The sequence below is a fragment of the Leptonychotes weddellii genome, chromosome 16, assembly GCF_054177405.1.
Source record: "Leptonychotes weddellii isolate Sample4059 chromosome 16, ASM5417740v2, whole genome shotgun sequence".
NCBI lineage: Eukaryota > Metazoa > Chordata > Mammalia > Carnivora > Phocidae > Leptonychotes > Leptonychotes weddellii.
In genome coordinates this window covers 16317672-16340489 of record NC_138384.1, presented here as the reverse complement: position 1 = coordinate 16340489, position 22818 = coordinate 16317672, and the positions used below count along the sequence as shown (strand labels likewise).

General features: G+C 44.9%; 2 protein-coding genes across 4 annotated transcripts in view; one reads left to right on the top strand and one right to left on the bottom strand.

The window, feature by feature from the left end:
- Window positions 1-1432: 1432 nt before the first annotated feature.
- SLC7A6OS (solute carrier family 7 member 6 opposite strand) lies at window positions 1433-11972 on the bottom strand. 2 transcript variants are annotated; one of them, XM_081807441.1, is made up of 5 exons: window positions 11742-11969; window positions 11336-11617; window positions 4514-4717; window positions 3344-3461; window positions 1433-2205 (listed from the first exon to the last, which is right to left on the bottom strand). In XM_081807441.1, exons 1-5 carry the CDS (start codon window positions 11934-11936, stop codon window positions 2075-2077), a joined length of 930 nt encoding a protein of 309 aa, XP_081663567.1. In that variant the 5' UTR covers window positions 11937-11969; the 3' UTR covers window positions 1433-2074. The 2 variants fall into 2 exon arrangements, with proteins under 2 accessions (XP_081663567.1, XP_081663568.1); XM_081807442.1 differs by lacking the exon at window positions 1433-2205 and adding an exon at window positions 2241-2899 and having other exon boundaries at window positions 11742-11972.
- Window positions 11970-22818, top strand: part of PRMT7 (protein arginine methyltransferase 7) — a 45985-nt gene continuing 35136 nt past the window's right edge. Inside the window, exons 1-3 of one of the 2 annotated variants that reach the window (XM_081807411.1) lie at window positions 11970-12113; window positions 16910-17087; window positions 20808-20844. In XM_081807411.1, the coding sequence (XP_081663537.1) occupies window positions 16993-17087; window positions 20808-20844 (132 nt within the window). In that variant the 5' untranslated portion in view covers window positions 11970-12113; window positions 16910-16992. The other variant, XM_081807410.1, reaches the window with a different exon arrangement.

Here is a 22818-nt window from a genome sequence, read left to right as displayed (position 1 = left end):
GTATTATAGACCTATAAATTGCTGCCTGTTGCAACTCTGAATTGTACCTTTGTGCATAGCTAGGACAGTTTCGTTGGTTTTCTAACTGCAAGAGCCTGAGGATGTGAACATACAGAATTTAACCACTTAGGCAGGTTTAACATGTGGATAGGAACTAATGTAGGTGAAGACCTGCAAAATGAATACAGAAAGAAAGAATGGGTGGAGGCAGGATGGAAAAAGATATGAAATCTTTTTTTTGTTTTGTTTTATTAAGATATGAAATCTTAAAAGATGTGGGAAGACCACCTATCCCTGTGTACTGATAGTGAGTCTGTGCCACATGCCAAGAAGGCACATTTTGAACCAAAGATTCTGTGATTTTGTGTATTGTTTTCCTAGACCTGTGCTGTCCAGTATAGTAACTACTAGCCACAGGTAGCTAATTAAAATAAAATAAAAAATCTGATTCCTCAGGCGCACTAATCATATTTCTAGAGCTGAGCCACATGTGGCTAGTGGCTACTACTAAACATATCCATCTTTGCACAAAGTTCTGTGGGACAATGTTACATTAGAAGAATAAAGGCCAACTCAGAGTTAAGATATTTGTGGTATGGAAAGAAGTAGGGTCAGGGTTTCCTTACAAGGAATCTAAGATTTGGTAACAGAATTGGTCACTGTTTTTGGTGAGTGCTGTGAATAGTTGACTTTTCTCATTGGAAAGCTACGTTTATGTTTTCCTTTTCCTCACTTGCCCAAAGTCCTTAAGTGTCTAAGGTCAATCCTGAAACTTCTGTCTCACTAACCCCCTCCCCCCCATCTTTGGTGGAGGGTAGGGATGGGAGAGAGAGTGTACAGTGGGAAAACATATGTATAGACATTGAGATCTGGGGATGCCTGGGTGGTTCGGTTGGTTAAGCAACTGCCTTCGGCTCAGGTCATGATCCTGGAGTGCCAGCACTGGGTCCCACATTGGGCTCCCTGCTCAGCAGGGAGTCTGCTTCTCCTTTTGACCCTCCCCCCTCTCATGCTCTCTCTCTCTCAAATAAATAAAATCTTTAAAAAAAAAAAAAAAAGACATTGCAATCTGGGCACCTGGGTGGCTCAGTCAGTTAAGCGTCTGCTTTCGGCTCAGGTCACGATCCCAGGGTCCTGGGATTGAGCCCTGTGTCAGGCTCCCTGGTCAGTGGGGAGCCTGCTTCTCCTAATAAATTTTAAAAAAAAAGATACTCAGATTTAAAAGGTTTTTAAGTAGGGGCATCTGGGTGGCTCAGTCAGTTAGGTGGCCGACTCTTGATTTCGGCTCAGGTCTGGTTTTGGGGTCCTGGAATTCCCCCTCCCCCCATTGGGCTTTGCTCCATGCAGAGTCTGCTTGAGGATCGTTCTCTCCCTCTCCCTCTGCCCCTTCCTCCTGCTCGTGTTCTCTCAATAAATCTTAAAAAAAAAAAGGTTTTCAAGGAATTTTCTTGCTCCCTTTAATTTTTACTAAACACAGAGTATCACATTCATATGTCCTGTTCTCCCTGGAACAAAGGAAGACAGCAGTCTTTACAACCATTATCAGAGTCAGGAAGCAGGGCGGTGGAGACAGCTATTAACTTAAAACCTCTCAGAGCTCAGGCAGATTCTACTTCCCTCTCTAATAGCCACCACTATCCCGTCGGTGTTGCTATAAGGGACCCAATGTAGCCCTTCTAGATTCCGTCTATCAAAAGAAACAGGCTTTTAGTGGAGGCAGTGGCCTGGTGGTATGGGAAAGCTAAAGCTTAGTGCTAAGGAAACAGAAGTTTCTCTTCCACTTACTGGCTTTACCACAGGAGAATGGGAAAATCCCCAGGCCAGGAAGCTTCACTTTTATGGCATTTTTTTCCCCCAGACTATAGAGTCACTTTTGATTGAGGCAAAGGGGCCCTACTGTTACTGAAAAAGACACAGTCCTTTAGCACACGTTTTCACTGGTAGGATGGTGCTGCTGGACATGCTTTTTCCTTTCGTGTTAAGCTAGAGAACCCAGGGATGTTACCAGGATGGCTGAGGCTGCAGTCAGAGCCCTCAGGGCACATGACTGAACTTCATAGATACCACAGGATCATCAGTCTGAATCCAGGTCATGGGGGCTGTCATAGCCAAACTCCTTCTGCACATCCAAAGGGTATTTGCTCCACATCTGTGGTGGGCCGTTGCCTCTTTCCTCTTCGCTGAGGCTGTCGTATTCATCAGAGCCTAGAATGATAACAGGAATGGGCTCTGAGTTTCTAGGTGACCATGATAATCGTTTCCCATCTCAGGAAGGTCTGTGTTTTTTTGTTGTTGTTCTCCCTTCTACAATACTAGCTCAGTAAAGAGAATTTAGGGGGAAAAAAAAAGCAAGCCTGTTTGTACTACCTAAACCAAATCCCTCAACAACACTGGGAGTATTTTTTCATTTCTCCCCTAAGGATAGGATTTCTTTTTGTTATTATAGTTGTAGTCATACTGTAAACATAATTTCATGTCTGCCCCTATCCTTTTAACATATCAGTACTTCCCCAATAGAATAGTCACAGTTTAATTAATTGTCCCTCCATTAACAGACACCGAGAAATTCTTTTTGTTGGCACAAAGAACATAATCCTTGAAGGATCTGTGTCACCAGAGTATCTTTCCTTCCTCTTTCCCCCAGGTACCATGTCTGTGTTGCATCTTTCTCAAAACATTGTAAACAAAGCAACTTCTTGAGAAGTTAGATAACTGATCTGTCAAAATCCTAGCCCTGCTCCAACTGGCAAACCTCTTCAATACCTTCTTGACTGAAGCAGGAGAAGAGACACTGACCTAAGATGTTTCTCTTAATCCCAACCACTGAAGTTAGTGCAATATTCTCCTGTTTTCTGGAGAGCGGATGAGGCTCCATGAGGTGAAGTAACTTCCCCAAGTCCTACAGATAGGAAATGACAGAACTAAGGATTTGAGGGGCGCCTGGGTGGCTCAGTCGTTAAGCGTCTGCCTTCAGCTCAGGTCATGATCCCAGGTCCTGGGATCGAGCCCCGCATCGGGCTCCCTGCTCAGCGGGAGGCCTGCTTCTCCCTCTCCCACTCCCCCTGCTTGTGTTCCTGCTCTCGCTATCTCTGTCTATCAAATAAATAAAATCTTAAAAAAAAAAAAAACTCTTAAAAAAAAAAAAGAACTAAGGATTTGAACCTAGGCTTCCCCCGGAAACACTAGTTCTTGGGGCTCCTATAGCTCTAATAGCTTGTGGTTGAGCTGTTGGGAGGTCAATGGCAAAGAAGGAAAGCCAGTTAAGATGTACTTGTTAACCATGCTCACACCTCAGTCTTGGATCCCACTAATTCCTTCCCATCCAAGGCTGCCACCCATGTACCTCTGGACTCATCTCCATCAGTGTTCTCCTCCTCTGGATACTCATTGCGCCAGTTATTCTCACTGTTCTCATCATCATCATCTTCATAAATATCTTCTGGTTGCTGGTCATCATTCACCTGCACATCTCAACACAAACATGAGTATAAGTCAAAACCTCTAAGGCTGTGCTGTGGGGGAAGCTATTAGCAGACCAACTTGGAAAAATCACTTAAGAGCACTGTGTGGAAAAGAGGCAGCCTAGGAGCTGGTCTGAGTATGCTGCACAAGGGGCTGTAGTAACCTTGGGCTACAAGGTAGAGACAGCAGCCCTACTTCTCACTCAGAGTCTAGCTCCAGCCATCACATTCCCAGTGGGATAGGATGAACTCCAGAAGGGAATACACCAAGGTGGGGAGGAGAGAGACCTCTGAGTAAGTGTTGGCACTGATCTTTAAACTTGAAGGACAGCCAGGTGGGAGAGAGATTATATGGATTATGGGTGATGCCAAAAACCAGAACCAAAATCTAAGTGTGAGGGGCGCAGGGAGAGGGGCTATGCAATGATCCAAGGTGGGTGCCTGACTGTGAGACTATGGTTGCAATGCAGGTATGAGATAAGGTGCCGCTCCTCACTTTAGAATTTGTTTTAAAAATAATGATGTCAAGGGGTGCTTTGCTGGCTCAGTCAATAGAGCTGCAACTCTTGATCTCAGGGTTATGAGTTCAAGCCCCACATTGGGTGTAGAGATTGCTTTAAAAAAAAAAATGTCAGGATGTTAGCTTTCTTAATCCAAGGTCTACCCCCTTTAAGATCCAGTTTAAAAAAAAAAAAGCTTTTATTCCTATTCATGTTAAGAATTTCTGGTTTATTTTGTCTTTATTATAAGCCCCCATATGTTTTCCCCTGAAAGTAGGTGTTAATAAATGATAAAAATGATGTTGCAAACCTTGTAAAAGAACTATTAAGAGCAAAAATTCAGTGTACCTGTCATTCCCAAAATTCCCTGCACTAAACCCAGGTTCCTAGAAGGCATTTAGAATAAATTTTTCCATTTAAACAAGGACAAGAAGAGCTAAGAACAATCTTGAACCCACTGGAGGCAATGTGGAACACAGGGAAACAAAGCACCCAGACTAGAGAACTGCTTAGGCTACCTCATACCCTTCTCATCCTAATGGGTCCCCTTACCAGCTCCCACTCCTGGCAATAGGGCTGCACAGAGAGGATGTTCTCAATCCATCCTGGAGTGGCCATCTCCAAGTAGTATATGTCATACACATAGTCATCCTTCTGCTCCTCCTGGTGCCCGATTCTTGGTCCATCGTCAGATAGAGCCAGCCGTTCACGGATCAACTCTACGGAATTGCAGAGGATCACATCCGGGTCAGATGTCTGTAAAGAAATCAAGAGATGATACATGCATGATCTAAAACATGGATGTTCCAAAAGGAGAAATTTAAGATTTGAGTGAAGGAAATCTCTATAGTTGTCTATGTTAGATTCAAGATTCTTTTTTTTTTTTAACATTTTATTTATTTATTTGACAGAGACAGCGAGCGAGGGAACACAAGCAGGGGGAGTGGGAGAGGAAGAAGCAGGCTTCCCTCTGAGCAGGGAGCCCGATGCGGGGCTCGATCCCAGAACCCTGGGATCATGACCTGAGCTGAAGGCAGACGCTTAGTGACTCAGCCACCCAGGCACCCCTAGATTCAAGATTCTTATCCCCATGTCCTACTGGTCTATTAGCTATGAAATTAAAAAATTAACTATTTCTAAAATAATTATGTAGTTTTTCTTTTGAGATAGACTTAAGATAGTTTTCTGCTTTTTTGTGCTTGACCAACATAAGAGAGTATATGGAAAGACTGGCCTGAGAAGATCTCCCCTTAGGGATCTGCAGGCCCACAGCAGCACTTCTTGGGCTGATCCCCAATGTCTCTGCATTTTGTGTGACCTCCTATAGGGATCTAAAAGCGATTCCTGGACTCTGATGACTATCCCCACCTGGTTGCCCACAATGATGTCCCTTTTCTTTTTTAAAAGATTTATTTGTCTGCCCTCGGCTCGGGTCATGATCCCAGGGTTCTGGGATTGAGCCCCGCATCGGGCTTCCTGATCAGTGGGAGGCCTGCTTCTTCCTCTCCTACTCCCCCTGCTTGTGTTCCTTCTCTCGCTGTGTCTCTCTCTCTCAAACAAATAAAATCTTAAAAAAAAAAAAGATTTATTTGAGGGGCACCTGGGTGGCTCAGCCAGTTAGGAGGCTGCCTTCGGCTCAGGTCATGATCCCAGGGTCCTGGGATAGAGCCCCACAACTGGGATCCTTGCTCAGGGAGCATGCTTCTCCCACTCCCTCTGCTGCTCCCCCTGCTTGTGTTTTCTCCCTTTCTCTCTAATAAATAAATAAAATCTTAAAAAAAAAAATGTATTTGAGAGCCAGCAAGTGCATGTGTGAGCAGGGGAGGGGTAGAGGGAGAAGAACAATCTCAAGCAGACTCCCCTCCAAGCATGGAGCCCAAGTGGGGGGCGCTTGATCCCACAACCCCGAGATCATGACCTAAGCCAAAACCAAGAGTTGGACACTCAACTGAGACACCCAGGCACCCAATGATGTCCTACTTTTTTTTAAATACATATTTTTAAAGATTTTATTTATTTATTTGACAGAGAGAGAGGAAAGAGAGAGCGCGCACAAGCAGGGGGGAGTGGCAGGCAGAGGCAGAAGCAGAGAAGCAGACTCTCCGCTGAGCAGGGAGCCCAATGTGGGACTTGATCCCAGGACCTTGGGATCATGACTTTAGCTGAAGGCAGCCGCTTAACAAACTGAGCCACCCAGGCACACCCATAGCTGTTTGCTTCTGCTGCATTATTTCTCTAGGATAAATCCTGGGGGTAAGATCACTAGATAAAATAAAAGGAACTTTTCTCACTTAAGATTTCTTCTAAAATAGTACTATATTTGCTTAAAATTTAAATGGCATCAAATTAATGAGAAATGTACTGGGTGATGGATATTGGGGAGGGTATGTGTTGTAATGAGCACTGGCTATTATACAGGACTGGTGAGTCACAGACCTGTACCCCTGAAACAAGTAATACATTATATATTAATTGAATTTAAATTAAAAAGTAAAAAAAAATGAGAAATATAATGTGGCAAAAATGCTGTCACTATTTTAAAATTTCTTTAGATGTTTGGATGGCTTTGGAATCCAAACAATAAAAATAAATTTAAGTAGTTTTAAAATAGGCCTCAAGCTATTTTTAGGATTCCTGATATGTAAAGCCATGCTGTTTTCCAAAAGCCTTGCATCAAAAGCACTACATTTATGTACCATTTTAATCATGGCCTTGCCAGCAGCGCTATCAACAACCTTTCCCCTGATAGTCTAGTATGCATAAAACCTCAAATTTGCTTTCAGCTTAAATCCATTTTTAAAAAAGTCATTACTGAGAGCAAAACATTTTTAAAAATCTGTGATTAATTCTACAGTTGTTTTTGAATAGCTGTTTAAAAGACAATTCTGGGGGTGCCTGGGTGGCTCAGTCGTTAAGCGTCTGCCTTCAGCTCAGGTCATGATCTCCAGGTCCTGGGATTGAAACCCGCATCGGGCTCCCTGCTCAGTGGGAAGCCTGCTTCTCCCTCTCCCACTCCCCCTGCTTGTGTTCCCTCTCTCGCTGTGTCTCTCTCTGTCAAATAAATAAATAAATAAATAATCTTTTTTTTAAAAAAAATAAGTAAATAAAAAATAAAAGACAATTCTGAAAAAAAAAAAAAAAAAAAGACAAGAATGTAGTCTGGCTTAGTAAAGAATCCACAAGCAAAGTGTGCTACTATATCCTGTCACAATGAGTTTTAAAAGCATCTGACCTTACAGATCATCTATAAAATGTGAGAAGTGTTAAGTATTCTTAATTTAATATTATACATAAACCACACTAAAATACCTTTCTTTAGGCAAAAGGCAACATTTTAGATGCAGGGAATTTTAACCGCATTGGCATAGTTAAGACCAAAAAGATAAAGTGGACACTGCCAGCTTATCTTCAGCCCTTGCCTTTAACAGGCTAACAAACACAACTTGAAACACAGCTGAGTCTTGCTGTTCTATGAGACGGTGAAGGGATTTCCTCAGTATTTACATAAATATTAATATAACCAGTTATATCAGTCTAATTATAAAATCAATCTATAGGTTTAGAGATGGCATTTACCGACTCCGTGAAAAGCTGAACATTACTGGGGCGCCTGACTGGCTCAGTTAGTGGAGTATATGACTCTTGATCTCTGGGTTGTGGGTTTGAGCCCCATGTTCGGTGTATAGATTACTTAAAAATAAAATTAAACGGCACATGGGTGGCTCAGTTGGTTAAGCGACTGCCTTCGGCTCAGGTCATGATCCTGGAGTCCCAGGATCGAGTCCCGCATCGGGCTCCCTGCTCAGCAGGGGGTCTGCTTCTTCCTCTGACCCTCCCCTCTCTCATGCTCTCTCATTCTCTCTCTCAAATAAATAAATAAAATCTTAAAAAGTAAATAAATAAAATTTTTTTAAAAAGCTGACCATTACTAATCAATTATAATCAAATCTCTGTAAGGAGAAAACAAAGACAGCACTTGCTGAACCAGAATTACTATCAAAGTTCAAAAAGCTGATCCTATTCATTTAACCACAAGCCAATCTTATTTAAATCAGGACTGTCCAAAAGAAATACTCTATCAGCCATTCATAATCTGAATTCTGGTGTATGATACCAGTTTAAATATGGTACACATAAAAAGACATGAGACATTTTTGTTTTGTAATAAAGTGGTGGCCAATTATTACTCCTTAGCTTTTTTGAGATAAGCTATCAAGTCTGCCCTTTCTCCTGTCTTAATGTCACGAAGATAATTTTTGTTCCAGGGATGTACTTCTTGGGTTTATCCAAATACTCCATCAGTGTCTCCTCTCCCCAGGTGATGCCTTTGTTCTATTTATTATTTTACTTATTTATTTGAGAGTGAGAGAGCTGGCACAAGGCGGGAGGGGCAGAAGGACAAGCAGACTCCCTGCTGAGCATGCCCAATGCAGAGCTAGATCCTCTGACCCCAAGATCATGACCTGAGCTGAAGTCAGACGCTCAACCAACTGAGCCACCCAGGTGCCCGGATACCTCGTTGGCATCCTTTTAAGAAAATCCACGGGCGCGACTTGTCTTTCGCTCAAATAGACCATAGAGATTTGGCCCAGTTTTATGCTTGCCTTGCCTCTCTTTTTGACAGTATAGCACTGGGCACACTTCTGAACAAAAATCTTCTTGCCCTTCTCAACACTACCCATTTTTAAATCGCTCTTCCATTGCACAACAAATGAAGGTGACTGCTGGCAAGCCAGATGTCCCACTCTTTCATGTGCAAAAACGTTTTGTTTTTTTTTTAAAGATTTTATTTATTTGACAGAGAGAGACACAGCAAGAGAGGGAACACAGGCAGGGGGAGTGGGAGAGGGAGAAGCAGGCTTCCCGAGGAGCAGGGAGCCCGATGTGGGGCTTGATCCCAGGACTTTGGGATCATGACCTGAGCCGAAGGCAGACACTTAACGACTGAGCCACCCAGGCACCCCGTGCAAACACTTTAAAAAAAAAATATTTTATTTATTTATTTGAAAGAGAAAGAGAGAGAAAACAAGCAGGGAGGAGGGGCAGAGGGAGAGGGAGAAGCAGGCTCCCTGCTCAGCAGGGAGCCTGATGCGGGGCTTGATCCCAGGACCCTAGGATCATGACCTGAGCCTAAGGCAGCCACTTAACCGACTAAGCCACCCAGATGCCCCAATGAGCAAACACTTTTTGATGTATTTACAGTTTGTATTGCATTGTTGAGAAAGATCTGTGTTCACATCCTTCATCAGTTTATATACTAGTTTTTGTTATAAAACTGAATGAGCTATTTGATAGATTTGATTCCACTCAACACTGGTTTACTTTTTTTTTTTTTTAAGATTTTATTTATTTATTTGAGAGAGAGAATGAGAGAGAGAGAGCATGAGAGGGGGGAGGGTCAGAGGGAGAAGCAGACTCCCTGCTGAACAGGGAGCCCGATGCGGGACTCGATCCCGGGACTCCAGGACCATGACCTGAGCCGAAGGCAGTCGCTTAACCAACTGAGCCACCCAGGTGCCCCAACACTGGTTTACTTTTAAAAGATATTTGACTTGTAACTTATGAATCAGTCTTCAATTAGTTTTGGTAAAAGAAGTGGCTATAGTCATCATGCCCAAATTGTTATCCAAGTATATTAGCACCACAATTAAATATTTTTTGCTTGATAAATTTTGAATTAAAATTTCAGTTTTTAAACTTCAAAAACTATCAAAAGGAGTGAAGAGTGAAGTTTTTTTTTTTAATGCTTATCAAGAGGAGGCAAACCTTAGCTTGAGAATTTTCTATTTCTATAGTCTTTTTTTTTTTTTTTAAAGATTTTATTTATTTGACAGAGAGAGCGAGAGAGGGAACACAAGCAGGGGGAGCAGGAGAGGGAGAAGCAGGCTTCCCGCCGAGCAGGGAGCCCAATGCGGGGCTCGATCCCAGGACCCCGGGATCATGACCCAAGCCGAAGGCAGACGCTTAACGACTGAGCCACCCAGGCGCCCCTATTTCTATAGTCTTAATACATGTAGTAGTTTGTTTTTTGGAACTGAGGTACAAAACAAATTTAGTAAATGTAACAACGGAAAGAACACTGGATTAAATGTGAGAAGACCTGCACTCTACACTTCAATCTGCCTCAAATTTGATTTGCTACCCAAGACCAGTCCTTTAACCTCCCTTTTTTTTTTAAGATTTTATTTATTTATTTGAGAGAGAGAGAATGAGAGAGAGAGAGCAGGAGAGGGGGGAGGGTCAGAGGGAGAAGCAGACTCCCTGCCGAGCAGGGAGCCCGATGTGGGACTCGATCCAGGGACTCCAGGATCATGACCTGAGCCGAAGGCAGTCGCTTAACCAACTGAGCCACCCAGGCGCCCTAACCTCCCTTTGATGAGTTTTTCCATCTGTTCTATCTTTACCTTGCTCAAAAACCTCCAGTAATTCCCCATCTCAGGGTGAAAGGCAGTATGTCCTTAAAAGTACCTTCAGGGTCTAGCAGGCATCCTCTCCCAAATTCCTTATTATTCTTCCTCCGTTCACTGGGCTCCGGGCACAGTGATCTTGAACACACCAAACTGTCTTTAAGATATCCACAGTTCCTTGCCATTCACCTCCTCCAAGTTCTCACTCTCATGTCATTTTCTGAGACCCTCTCTGAAATGGAACAACTCTTTCCTTGCCACCACCTCCCCTACACACAGCCCCTATCACCATCTGACATTGAATTTCACTTCTTTACTGTTTCTCTCCTCTACCTGAATGTTAAGTCCTCGGGGCGCCTGGGTGGCTCAGTCGGCTCAGGTCATGATCCCAGGGTCCTGCGATCGAGGCCCGCATCGGGCTCCCTACTCGGCGGGAAACCTGCTTCTCCCTCTCCCACTACCCCCCTGCTTGTGTTCCCTCTCTCACTGTCTGTCAAGTAAATAAATAAAATATTAAAAAAAAAAATGAGTGTTGGGGCGCCTGGGTGGCTCAGTTGGTTAAGCGACTGCTTTCGGCTCAGGTCATGATCCTGGAGTCCCTGGATCGAGTCCCGCATTCGGCAGGGAGCCTGCTTCTCCCTCTGACCCTCCCCCCTCTCATGTGCTCTCTCTCTCTCATTCTCTCTGTCTCAAATAAATAAATAAAATCTTAAAAAAAAAAAAATGAGTGTTAAGTCCTCAAACTATATCCACAGAACCTAAGAACAATGCCTGGCACATAGTGGCCACTCAGTAAATACTTGTTGAATGAATAACCTAACCTGCAAAACGAGGTTACCAGGGCTGACAGATCATCCATCAGTAAGGCGAAGCCGTGTACCTCCTCTTAACTATGTGCTGACTTAACGCCCAGACTCCTGGCACTATCAGTCCGGGGAAGCCCAGTGCTCTCTGGGCGGGTACTCACTTTGGAGGAGCCTGCGGTGGCGACGGCCTCTGGGTCTCCTTCCTCGTGGACCAGGTCGAACAGCTGGAAACCTGCGTCCTCGGATGCTTCTGGGTTTCCCGGTGCGTCTTCGGACTCTGGGCCACCCGAGGGAATCCCCGAGGACCGGCGGCCAGAGATCACCCTGTAGCGGCCCTCCTGCCGGATCTCCCGAGCCGAAGCGCGGAGATCGCGGCGGATACGCTGCTGGCTGCCCCGGGAAGGGCGCAGGGCGGCTCGAACGAGCGCCTGGACTGGCTCCTCCTGGAAGGTGGTAGGGGAGGGAAGCCGGCGTAAGCAGGAGGTTCGTCAACGGGTCAGGGATACAATTTCGTCCCGGCAGTGCCCTAAGATCCCCTTCAAACACCGGCTCCATCCCGCCCAATACCTGGGAGCGCACAGTGGCCACCAATTGGAAGACATTATTCTCTGGCCCTCTCTCCAGATCCTCGGGGGGTGTCTTTTGGGTCGCCGACTCGACGGCGCCGCTCCGGAGGCGTTTACAAGAGAGGACAAGGGCTTCGGCAGGCTCTGCGCTGCGCTTCCGCTTCACGCGAAGCACTGCAGTCCTGCCGGCCTCCATAGCGGCTGTCGCGGAGCACTGTGGGAACGCGTGGGGTGCGACGGGAGAGCCTTCAAGTTCCGCTTCCGGGCCTCGCTCCCGGCACGCTCAGCGGACGCTGGGAGGTCCCGCCCCCTCTCGCCAGCCGCGGCCAGGTGGAGGCGGCGGCGGAAGTGAACGGAACGGTTTCTGCGGCGGGTGAGGCCCTGGGCGGGTTGGGAAGGTGGGGTCGCAGTAGAGTCCCGAGGGCAGCCATCCTCTGTTCTCAGCCCAAGGTCTCGGGCTGACGGACCTGGCGTGGGCGTTTTGGGCCGCCAGGGTTTCCGTCTGTTTCGGATTCTCGAGGACCTTTCTAGAGTCCTTATGGGGCGGCTGAGAGCCCCTCCTGGGCTGGCAAGAGAACTGGGATACGGTTCTGTTCGGTGACCTCCACGGGGACCTGGATTATACTACTTGGCGCCTCCTCTCAGCGACAGAGACTCGAACCGCAATCATACGGAGCTCCAAGCATCGCACCCCTAGCTGGGCCACGTTTCTCGGATTCAGGGAACTGCTTATGGGCTCGCTTTTCCCAGTCACCGTGTTGAGTAGTTGGAAACCGGTCCATTCACCACACGTTAGCCAGAGCGGCCCTGTAAAAGCGTACATCTGACGTGGACATTTTTGTGCTTAAAACTCTTGAGTGGCTCCCAGTGCATGTAGAACAAAATCCAAACATCTTTCCGAACCCAGCTTGGCCCAGTGTGATTTGCAGAAGCCCACCGGTATAGTCTATTTTACCTCTGCTCAGAGTGCTTCAGTCACTCAGGCTTTTGTCAGCTTTTGCTTATGCACTTAGTTATTTTTCCCCCCGTACGGAAAATAGGGGTAAGGGAAAAGTAGGGCTAAGGTTTCCAGAAACATAAGCACTACTCTTCCATAACTTTTAACTTGGCTTATCTTGCATGTCTCAATTTAAATGCCACCTTCCTCAGTCTTTCCATAGCCTTGTTACTCTTTTTAATAGCATCCTGCATATTTCCTTTCTTGCACCCATAGTCTGGGATTGTTTATCCTTAGTCTCTCCCTCATGAAAACCTAATCTGTTGGAGGACAAAGATCTCCTTTTTTTGTTTATGGGAGTCCTCCAGTCCCAAATGCGGTGTTTGGCATTGTGTAAATTTTACTAAAATTTTGAATGAATGAACCAAATACCTGCTCTGAAGTCTGACAGGTAATCCACTTGGGGCCTGGCAGGGTGGTTTCCATTCCCTCCTTATAAACCATCACTTGAGTTGACAGGTTTTGGAGAATGAGGAGGGGGGTGTCAAAATATCTCTTGAATCTGGAGTGTGGCTCCTTTTGGGAGAAGACAAGTTGTAATAATAAATGAGGGGATTTCTCAGTAGATGTGTAGTTCTCACCCAGAGAGGTTACAGGACATGTTTCCCACCTGCAAGCATTTATTTACATTTATATGAAACCAGTAACCTCTCCGGTGTGAAAAAAACTGTAGTCCTTTGTAAAGCCCAAGCAAGAGCACAGACAAAAAGGGAATTCCATAGATTAGAATACTACACTGTTAACCTTTAAATGACTTCAGAGTTGGGTGCCTGGGTGGCTCAGTCGTTAAGTGTCTGCCTTCGGTTCAGGTCGTGATCCCAGGGTCCTGGAATCGAGTCCCGCATCGGGCTTCCTGCTCGGTGGGAAGCCTGCTTCTCCCTTTTCCACTCCCCCTGCTTGTGTTCCTGCTCTCGCTGTCTCTCTCTCTCTGTCAAATAAATAAAATCTTTAAAAAAATAAAAAATAAATGACTTCAGAGTTGATCCCACATACCCCACAGGATAAGGGTTTCAGGGTTCTCCACAGTATGTACCCCACTGACATGTTTGACTCCTTGTTCAGTTTTACTTCAGCTAAACTGGTTTATTCACTGCGCATGACTGAGTCTTTCTAATCTGGTGAAGTGCCCTCTCCCTCCCATGCTTGCCTAAATCGTAGCCATCTTTTAAGTCTTCACTGAACATTCAGCCGGATGTGGCCATTTCTTTCTACTGTAGCATTTTTTTGGTCACGGTTTTCTTTCTTTTTTTTTTTTTTAAAGATTTTATTTATTTATTTGACAGAGACACAGCGAGAGAGGGAACACAAGCAGGGGGGAGTGGAAGAGGAAGAAGCAGAATTCCCGCCGAGCAGGGAGCCCGATGCGGGGCTTGATCCCAGAACTCTGGGATCATGACCTGAGCCAAAGGCAGACTTAACTGACTGAGCCACCCAGGCGCCCTGGACACAGTTTTCTAAAGCACATTATGGATTCTGATAGTTGTACTCTTTTTTTTTTTTTAATTAGCAGGAGATGTTCACAGTTGATTCTAGCAAAGCTTTTTAACCTATAGGTTGCAGCCCACCAATTATGAAATCAGTTTAGTGGATCATGATCAATTTATTTTTTAAAGGTTTTATTTATTTATTTGAGAGAGAGACAGAGCTGGCCACAGAGATAGCGAGAGAGAACATCAAGCAGGGTGGAGGGAGACGGAGAAGCAGGCTCCTGGATGAGCAGGGAGCCCAACACAGGGCTTGATCCCAGGACTCTGGGATCATGACCTGAGCCAAAGGCAGACTTAACTGACTGAGCCACCCAGGCACCCCAGATCATGATCAATTTAAAAAAAATGAAATAGAGTAGAATATATCAGAGGGCCTTGCTGACAGGAAGGCTAAATACTGTTTAGTGAAAGCTTATGTTTATGTGTGTGTGTTGTGTCTTGATGTAAAGTATATTTCTTACTGAGGTTGCCACAAAGTTTGAGAGCCACTAGATGAGAGGATGGATACACTGAGATTTTAGAAGTCGAGTTTCACTGAAGGATAAATTGACTACTTTGAACCAGACCACTGACTGCCTCAGTCTTGTCTTTTCTTTTTTTTTTTTAAGATTTTATTTATTTGACAGAGAGAGATACAGTGAGAGAGGGAACACAAGCAGGGGGAGTGGGAGAGGGAGAACAGGCCTCCCGTGGAGCAGGGAGCCCGATGTAGGGCTCGATCCCAGGACCCTGGGATCATGACCTGAGCCAAAGGCAGATGCTTAACGACTGAGCCACCCAGGCGCCCCTGCCTCAGTCTTTTCAGAAAAGATTTTCCCCGTCCTCATTTGTAAGAATTCAGTGTTCGGGGTGTTTAGTTAGTCTAGATAACTTCAAGAGAAAGGCTGTAATTCTGGCCAATTAAGTGCCTTAGGGACGTTTTCGGGATCTATGGAGTAGGCATTCTTTCTAAGGTTTCCTGAAGAAGGATCAGTGTTTAACAGGAAATGAAGGGAAGTGTGGAACACTTGATGTTTTCTGAGGGTAAGAGGCAGGATGCTGGAAGAGCTCAGACTTGCAGAGAGGTGCCTTCAGACTTTGAGGTGTGGTGTTTCTCTGTCAGAAGTAGATCTCTGCGGAAATAGCGCACACAAGACATGAATCTGGCAACATTTATTTGAAGGATGTTTTTTAGATGAATATTCTTTTATTTTTTTAAAGATTTTATTTATTTATTCATGAGAGACAGAGAGAGAGAGAGAGAGAGGCAGAGGGAGAAGCAGGCTCCCAAGGAGCAAGGAGCCCGATGCGGGACTCGATCCCAGGACTCTGGGATCATGACCTGAGCCGAAGGCAGACGCTCAACCATCTGAGCCACCCAGGTGCCCTAAATGAATATTCTTTTAAATTTTTATTTCTTTAGGGGTGCCTGGGTGGCTGAGTGGGTTAAGCGGCTGCCTTCAGCTCAGGTCATGATCCCAGGGTCCCTGCTCATCAGGAAGTGTGTTTCTCCCTCTCCCTCTGCCCCTCTGCGTGTTTGTGCGCGCACGCACTCTCTAATAAAATCTTTAAAAAAATTTTTTTTAAATTTCTGTAATCTCTATACCCAATGTGGGGCTCTAACTCAAGACCCTGAAATCCAGAGTTGCACACTCTATAAAGACTGAGCCAGACAGGCACCCCTAGATGAAGACTTTTTAAAATTGCTTTTAAAACCAAACATTGAGTAAGAAGTACTGGTTACTAAAAAATGGTAAGGCATAAAAAATGACAGTATCATGAACCTCTTTAATCCTACCACCCATTTATGGAAGAAACAGTGCTATTTTGAAGTCCCCTCTGTGGCCCTCCTTGATCCCAGGCTTTTCCTTTCCCTCTTAAGGGTAACCACAGTCCTCGTTCCCTTCTATGGCTTTTTAGTGTGATCCCTAAAGGATATATGGTTTTTGTTTTGCATAATTATAATTTTATATAAATGTAATCATACTGTATGTATTCTGTGATTTGCTTATTTTTTGGCTTAACATATTTCTGGGATGTTTGCTTATAGCTGTGGTTTATTTGTTTAGATGAAGGTTTTCCTAGTTTGTTTGAATTGCTCTTTATTATTTTTCCCTTTTTTTTTTTTTTAAAGATTTTATTTCTTTATTTGTCAGAGAGAGAGAACACACAAGCAGGGGGAGAAGCAGAATCCCCGCCGAGCAGGGAGCCTGATGTGGGGCTCGATCCCAGGACCCTGAGATCATGACCTGAGCCCAAGGCAGACGTTTAACCCGACTGAGCCACCCAGGCGTCCCTTTATTATTTTTCCTTAAACTAAGTGTGTTTGATATACTGAGGCCGTATGGGCGGCACTCTTTTACCACCACCCCTGTCTCTGTTTCCCCTTTCCTATCAGCCTCCTGTTCCCTCTGCTTTAGTTCTCTTCTCACATGCCTTTACTTTGAGGCTCATTTGACCTGTGTTGGAATCACTGAGGACTGCTGAAGTTTCCAGATAGCTTTATGAATTTATGTATTATAGTTTTTGATGTTATATACTGAATATAAAATCAGATAACTTGCTGGAAAGATTAAAATACTGATTAACAAATATTTTCAGGGGCTTTGACAGTTTTGTGTATTTCTTGATTTTTTTTTCCTTTTTCTTTTTGGTCTTTAAAATTTTTTTTTTTTCTCTCCATTTTGGGTATTATGATGTGAATAGATTTCAGACGATTAGACCTGTCCACAGGAAGTGAGCTGGCAAGGCTGCGTTTCTGTGCTAAAACCGAGGAGCTGACTGGCACCATGAAAGTCTTCTGCGGGCGGGCCAATCCGACCACTGGATCTGTGGAGTGGCTGGAGGAGGATGAGCACTATGATTACCACCAGGAGATTGCAAGGTAACAAGGGTGTGTTCACAATTGGTTGCAGCTGGGTGGGGCATTTGATCTCAAAGCAGGAGCCCTGGAATGCGATCTGAATATGGACTAGGCATTACCTAGTGCTGCTCTTCTGGGCAGATATTGGTCACGAGCACGTCTGCTTAGCCGGATAGGTTTGTGTGGGAGTGAGGCAAAGTCATTTCTGTGTGGAGAGTCAGATATCACGTAGCAGCCTTATTGGAGTCTTGGAGGGTCTGTCTCATGGAGCAAAGAGGACCCAAGGGTCAGTAGTAGTAGTAGTAGTTAGTAGTAGTAGTAGTAGTAGTAGTAGTAGTAGTAATAGTAGTAGTTAGTAGTAGTAGTAGTTGGTAGTGGTAGTGTTTATGAAATTTAATCATTTACTTGTGCTACCGAAATGGTGATACATTTAACATATGGCTAAATTCTCATGAATGGAAAAAGTGAAAAAATGTGTTTTTTTTTCCCTTGGATGGGATCTTTAAACCCGCGTAAGCGAGTTACTGTTCTTTAGCAATCATTAAGTGCATACAACATGCTAGCACCGTGCTAGGACTGTGAATACCAAAATGAAGATGATAGGGTTCCTATCCTCAAGGGACATGCAGTTTGTGTTTTAAGATTTTATTTATTTAGGGGCGCCTGGGTGGCTCAGTCGGTTAAGCGACTGCCTTCGGCTCAGGTCATGATCCTGGAGTCCCGGGATCGAGTCCCGCATCGGGCTCCCTGCTCGGCAGGGAGTCTGCTTCTCCTTCTGACCCTCATGATCTCTCTCTCTATCTCATTCTCTCTCTCAAATAAATAAAAATTAAAAAAAAAAAATCTTTAAAAAAGATTTTATTTATTTGTCAGAGAGAGAGAGACAGCACAAGCAGGGGAAATGGCAGGCAGAGGGAGAGGGAGAAGCAGGCTCCCCGCTGAGCAAGGAGCCTGATGGGGGACTTGATCCCAGGACCCTGGGATCATGACCTGAGCCGAAGGCAGACGCTAACCAACTGAGCCACCCAGGCGTCCCAGGGATATGCCGTTTTGTCAAGAGACAGACATAGAAAAAATTATGACAGTGAGAGAAAGACCAGTGGATACAGGCACAAGAGTTCATGGAAGCAGCAAGAACAGCTGGGCTGGGGAGTGATATTTGAGTGATTTCCCAAATCTAGAAGGAGGGAAATTGCTTTCTGAGCTGCAGGGATTACATGTAACCTTCCAGATGAACTGGTTTGGGGGGTTGCAAGCAGTTTGAAGGGGCTGGAATGGGGTACAAAAGCAGGGCTATGGTGAGAGAGGATGCTGAAAAAGGTAGGCAGGGTCATATTGTGAAGGGTGGTGGCAAAATGCAGGAAGAGGAGCATGAGAGTAAGTCTGGGCTCTGCCTTGTCTCAAGTCTGACATTGGTCAAGCTGCTTCACTTCCTGGAGCCTCAGTATGATAATACATGGCTTGATATATGTAATAATGTACATTTCTTCATATATCTTTATTTTAAGGTTGATGAGTGAGTGAAATACAGTGTGTGGTGCACAATAAGGGATCAAAAACATTACCTTCTTTCTAAAGATATGGGACATTATTTTCTGAGTGATTGAGATGTTAAACAGGGAACAAACAGATTAGGTTGCGTTTTGGAACGTTTACTGAGAACAGTGTGGAAAGTGAGTTGGAGGGAGCGGAATCCATTTGGGTGCTATTGCAACCCCACAGGTGAGGCAGTAGAGGTGGGGAGAGGAGGAGACAGCTTCGAGGGAGCTTGAGTTTGGTAACTCATTGGATGCAGTGAAGGAACGAGAGAGAAAATTAAAGAAGCACCCAAGATTTCTGGTTAGAGTGAAGGAGTGGAAGGAGCTGTTGTTCCCGAGGGAGAACACAGGAGAAATGGGTGTTGCTGGGAAGAGGAAGGTGATGGAGATTAGGTATCTGGGTTTGGACATCCAGGTAGAGATGCCAGTGGGCAGATAAACATGGGTCTGGAGCCAATTTGCAGTTGTTAGAATTGAAACTAGAAGAGATTGCAGGCTCTCAGAGAGGGTGTGGAATGAGAAAGGTAGAGGGCTGAAGAAGGAATCCTAGAAGAGGGGAGGCAGGAGAATCAGGAGGGAATGGCCAGAAAGTGGGAAAGAGGAGAGCATTCCAGGAAGAGGGAGTGTCCACCTGGGACAGAAATCCTGGATGTTACTGATGGAGTGGGCTAGTAGTGCTTTGGGAGAATGATGTGTCTGGGGAGTGGTGGGGAGTGGTGGGGTGATGAAGCTGGGAAGATGGGGACCAGAAATGCCTCTTGAAAGGCAGAGAAAGGCAGAACCACATTTCAACTACACATTGGTAGGTGGGTTCACATGTAAAAGCCTTGTTGTGCCATTAAAAAAATACAACAATGGGGCGCCTGGGTGGCTCAGATGGTAAAGCATCTGCCTTCGGCTCAGGTCATCGAGCCCCGCATAGGGCTCCCTGCTTGGCAGGGAGCCTGTTTCTCCCTCTCCCTCTACTGTTCCCCCTACTTGTGCTCTCTCGCTCTCTCTGTCAAATAAATAAAATATTAAAAAAAAAAATAAAAACAACAACACTATTCTTTTAGTACAGTGCTCCTCAAAGTGTAGCGTATGAACTATGTCACGCTTGCCTGGGGCACCAGTTCAAGTGCATATTTCCAGACTCTGCCCAGTTTTCTGGGTCAGGATCTATTTGCATGTATCATGGGAATCTGCGTTTAAAATAAGCTCTCCAGTCTGCTTGGTTGGCTCAGTCAGTAGAGCATGTCTGTGACTCTTTTTTTTTTTTTAACTTTATTTTATTATGTTATGTTAATCACCATACAATACATCATTAGTTTTTGATGTGGTGATGTATGTGACTCTTGATCTCAGGGTTGTGAGTTCAAGCCTCATGTTGGTTAGGCGTAGAGCCTACTTTAAAAAAACAAAAACTCTCCCGTGATTCTGATGTTGACCTGAAGCGGGAGGTCCTCTGTTGATTGAGAGTGTCTGAGCTCTTACCTGGAACTCAAAAGGCATTTTTGGGCTGGGACTGCTGAGTTCTGGAGGTTTATCCTGATCCTGCCAGAGATTTTCTAAGTTTGTGAATTGTTGTGACAAAATACGGAAAAGCAGCTCTCCTCCCTTTAACAGCCTGTAGTTTGGTGAACTCTTCGTTCTCCCTCATGAGGTAAGGGAAAGTGCTGGGCATGACACCCCTCACTTACATAGCAGGTGTATACTTTTCCTGATTCGTCTCTGCAGTGTTGCATCTGTGATTATCCCAGGGTCCTGGGATCAAGCCCCTTGTAGGGCTCCCTGCTCAGCAGGGGAGTCTGCCTCTCCCCTTCCCCCTGCTCATGTTCTCTCTCACTCAATATCTCTCTTTCAAATAAATAAATAAAATCTTAAAAAAAAAAAAAGTTTAAAAACGGGCCTGGATTAGAGATGTAAGGTACAGCACGGGGAATATAGTTAATAATATTCTAGTAACGTTACATGGTGACTACATTTACTCTAGTGAACGTTGAGTGTAGAATTGTCAAATCACTATGTTGTACACCTGAAACTGATGTCACATTGGGTATCAGTTATGGTTCAGTAATAAAAAATGAAAAATAAAATGGGCTGGCCTGGATGTTTGTTCCATCTGATTAGGAATGCATTATATATGTGAATGCTCTCATAGGTTGATGGATATCATTATTAGTAGCGGTTTCTGACTTGTCTTTTTGTTTTGTTTGTTCTTTAGATCATCCTATGCTGATATGCTGCATGACAAAGACAGAGTAAGTGTAAAAGGAAACCATTAGCTCACTGTGGGGTTTGAAACCTGGAGTTACAAGGTTAAAATTTCCCTCAAAAAAACACAAAAACCATTTCCTCCAGAGGCATGATGGTAGAATAATGTAGATGGGCATCATGGCACAGTGGTCGGGAAATCAGTCAGGAGGCTGGGGCCTACTTCCAGCTCTGCTGTTTACCTGAGTGTGACCTTGGAGAAGACATAAGACCTCTGCAGATCTTGTTCATTAGGATTTAAAAGGAATGGGATCTCTGTAGCTGATCTCCATTTTCTCTTCTAGATAAAAATTCTCTAATTACACAGGTTTACCTTGTATAGTCCTTTGTAATTTTAAAATCAAATCTCTAGAGGCCACAGCAGACTATTTTGTAGAGCACATTTGGCTTCCATTGCACGGTGACATTTCAGCTTTTTTTTTTTTCTTTTCTTTTCTCATTTTTGTTTCATCTGAGTTTTCTTTTCCTGTTTGAATTATGTTATAGTTCTGGTCTTAGGGTGGCAGCAACGCAGGTTTTTCTGGTCTATAAGAAACCGGGCTGAGGGGCGCCTGGGTGGCTCAGTTGGTTAAGCGACTGCCTTCGGCTCAGGTCATGATCCTGGAGTCCTGGGATCAAGTCCCGCATCGGGCTCCCTGCTCGGCAGGGAGTCTGCTTCTCCCTCTGACCTTCCCCCCTCTCATGCTCTCTCTCTATCTCATTGTCTCTCAAATGAATAAATAAAATCTTAAAAAAAAAAAAGAAAGAAACCGGGCTGGGGCGCCTGGGTGGCTCAGTTGGTTAAGCGACTGCCTTCGGCTCAGGTTATGATCCTGGAGTCCCTGGATCGAGTCCCGCATCGGGCTCCCTGCTCGGCAGGGAGTCTGCTTCTCCCTCTGACCCTCCCCCCTCTCCTGCTCTCTCTCTCTCATTCTCTCTCTCAAATAAATAAATAAAATCTTTAAAAAAAAAAAAGCAGGGCTTGACTAGTCATTCTCATCTGGATGGCTCAGAAATGGGGAGGCTTGAAGGAGAAGGATGCAGGGCCACAATTAAGAACTGAGCAGTGCAGGGGCGCCTGAGTGGCTCAGTTGGTTAAGCGGCTGCCTTCAGCTCAGGTCATGATCCCAGAGTCCTGGGATCGAGCCCCGCATCGGGCTCCCTGCTCGGCGGAGAGCCTGCTTCTCCCTCTCCCTCTGTCTGCCGCTCTGCCTACTTGTGCTCTCTATCTCTGTTAAATAAATAAATAAAAATCTTTAAAAAAAAAAAGAACTGAGCAGTGCAGGGCAGGAGAAGGATCAGGGGACATGGTCGTGAGGCTATGTTGATGGTGGGGTCTACTTCATCCAGCCCTGGTTAGCTGCTCAGCCTGCATAATTCTTGGCAACATCATGACAGAACAGTCTCCTTAAGCATCATTAGTTTGTAGGCCACACCAAGGGGGGCTAGGTGCCTCCCTGATTTTCATCAAATACCTGAGTGCCTTTGCTGAGCTGTTGGGGAATTACAGAATGTGGAACAAACATTGTTCCTGGTTTTGACTAATTTTCTCTAGCTTGATGGTCTTGGCTTCTTAGTGGATTCTTGGGTCTGTGAGCCTCTCTGATTTTAGTGTCATCTGCAAAGTGGATCCTTTTTGCCTCAGCTTCCAGGGTACTTGACAAATGGCATCGCCATCCTTTCAGGCAGGCCAGAAAGATGGCACCCTTTTCCTCATCTGAGCCTGCAATCTTTCGTCAAATCCTGTGCATCTTTCAGCCCCACTGCCTGCTCAGACCTAGTGTTGGCTTCTCTTTTTCTTTCTCTATCTAGCAGCCCAAGGGGTCTTTCTGAAATGCCAATCTCTGTTATTCCTCTGCTTGAAACCCTAAGAATCCTCTTTAGCAACCTCCTTGGTGGCCTCTCATTGCTGTCAAGGTAAAATCCAAACTTCTTGGAGGAATGTTCCTGACTCTTTATTATTTACCCCTTTAACTCCCCCC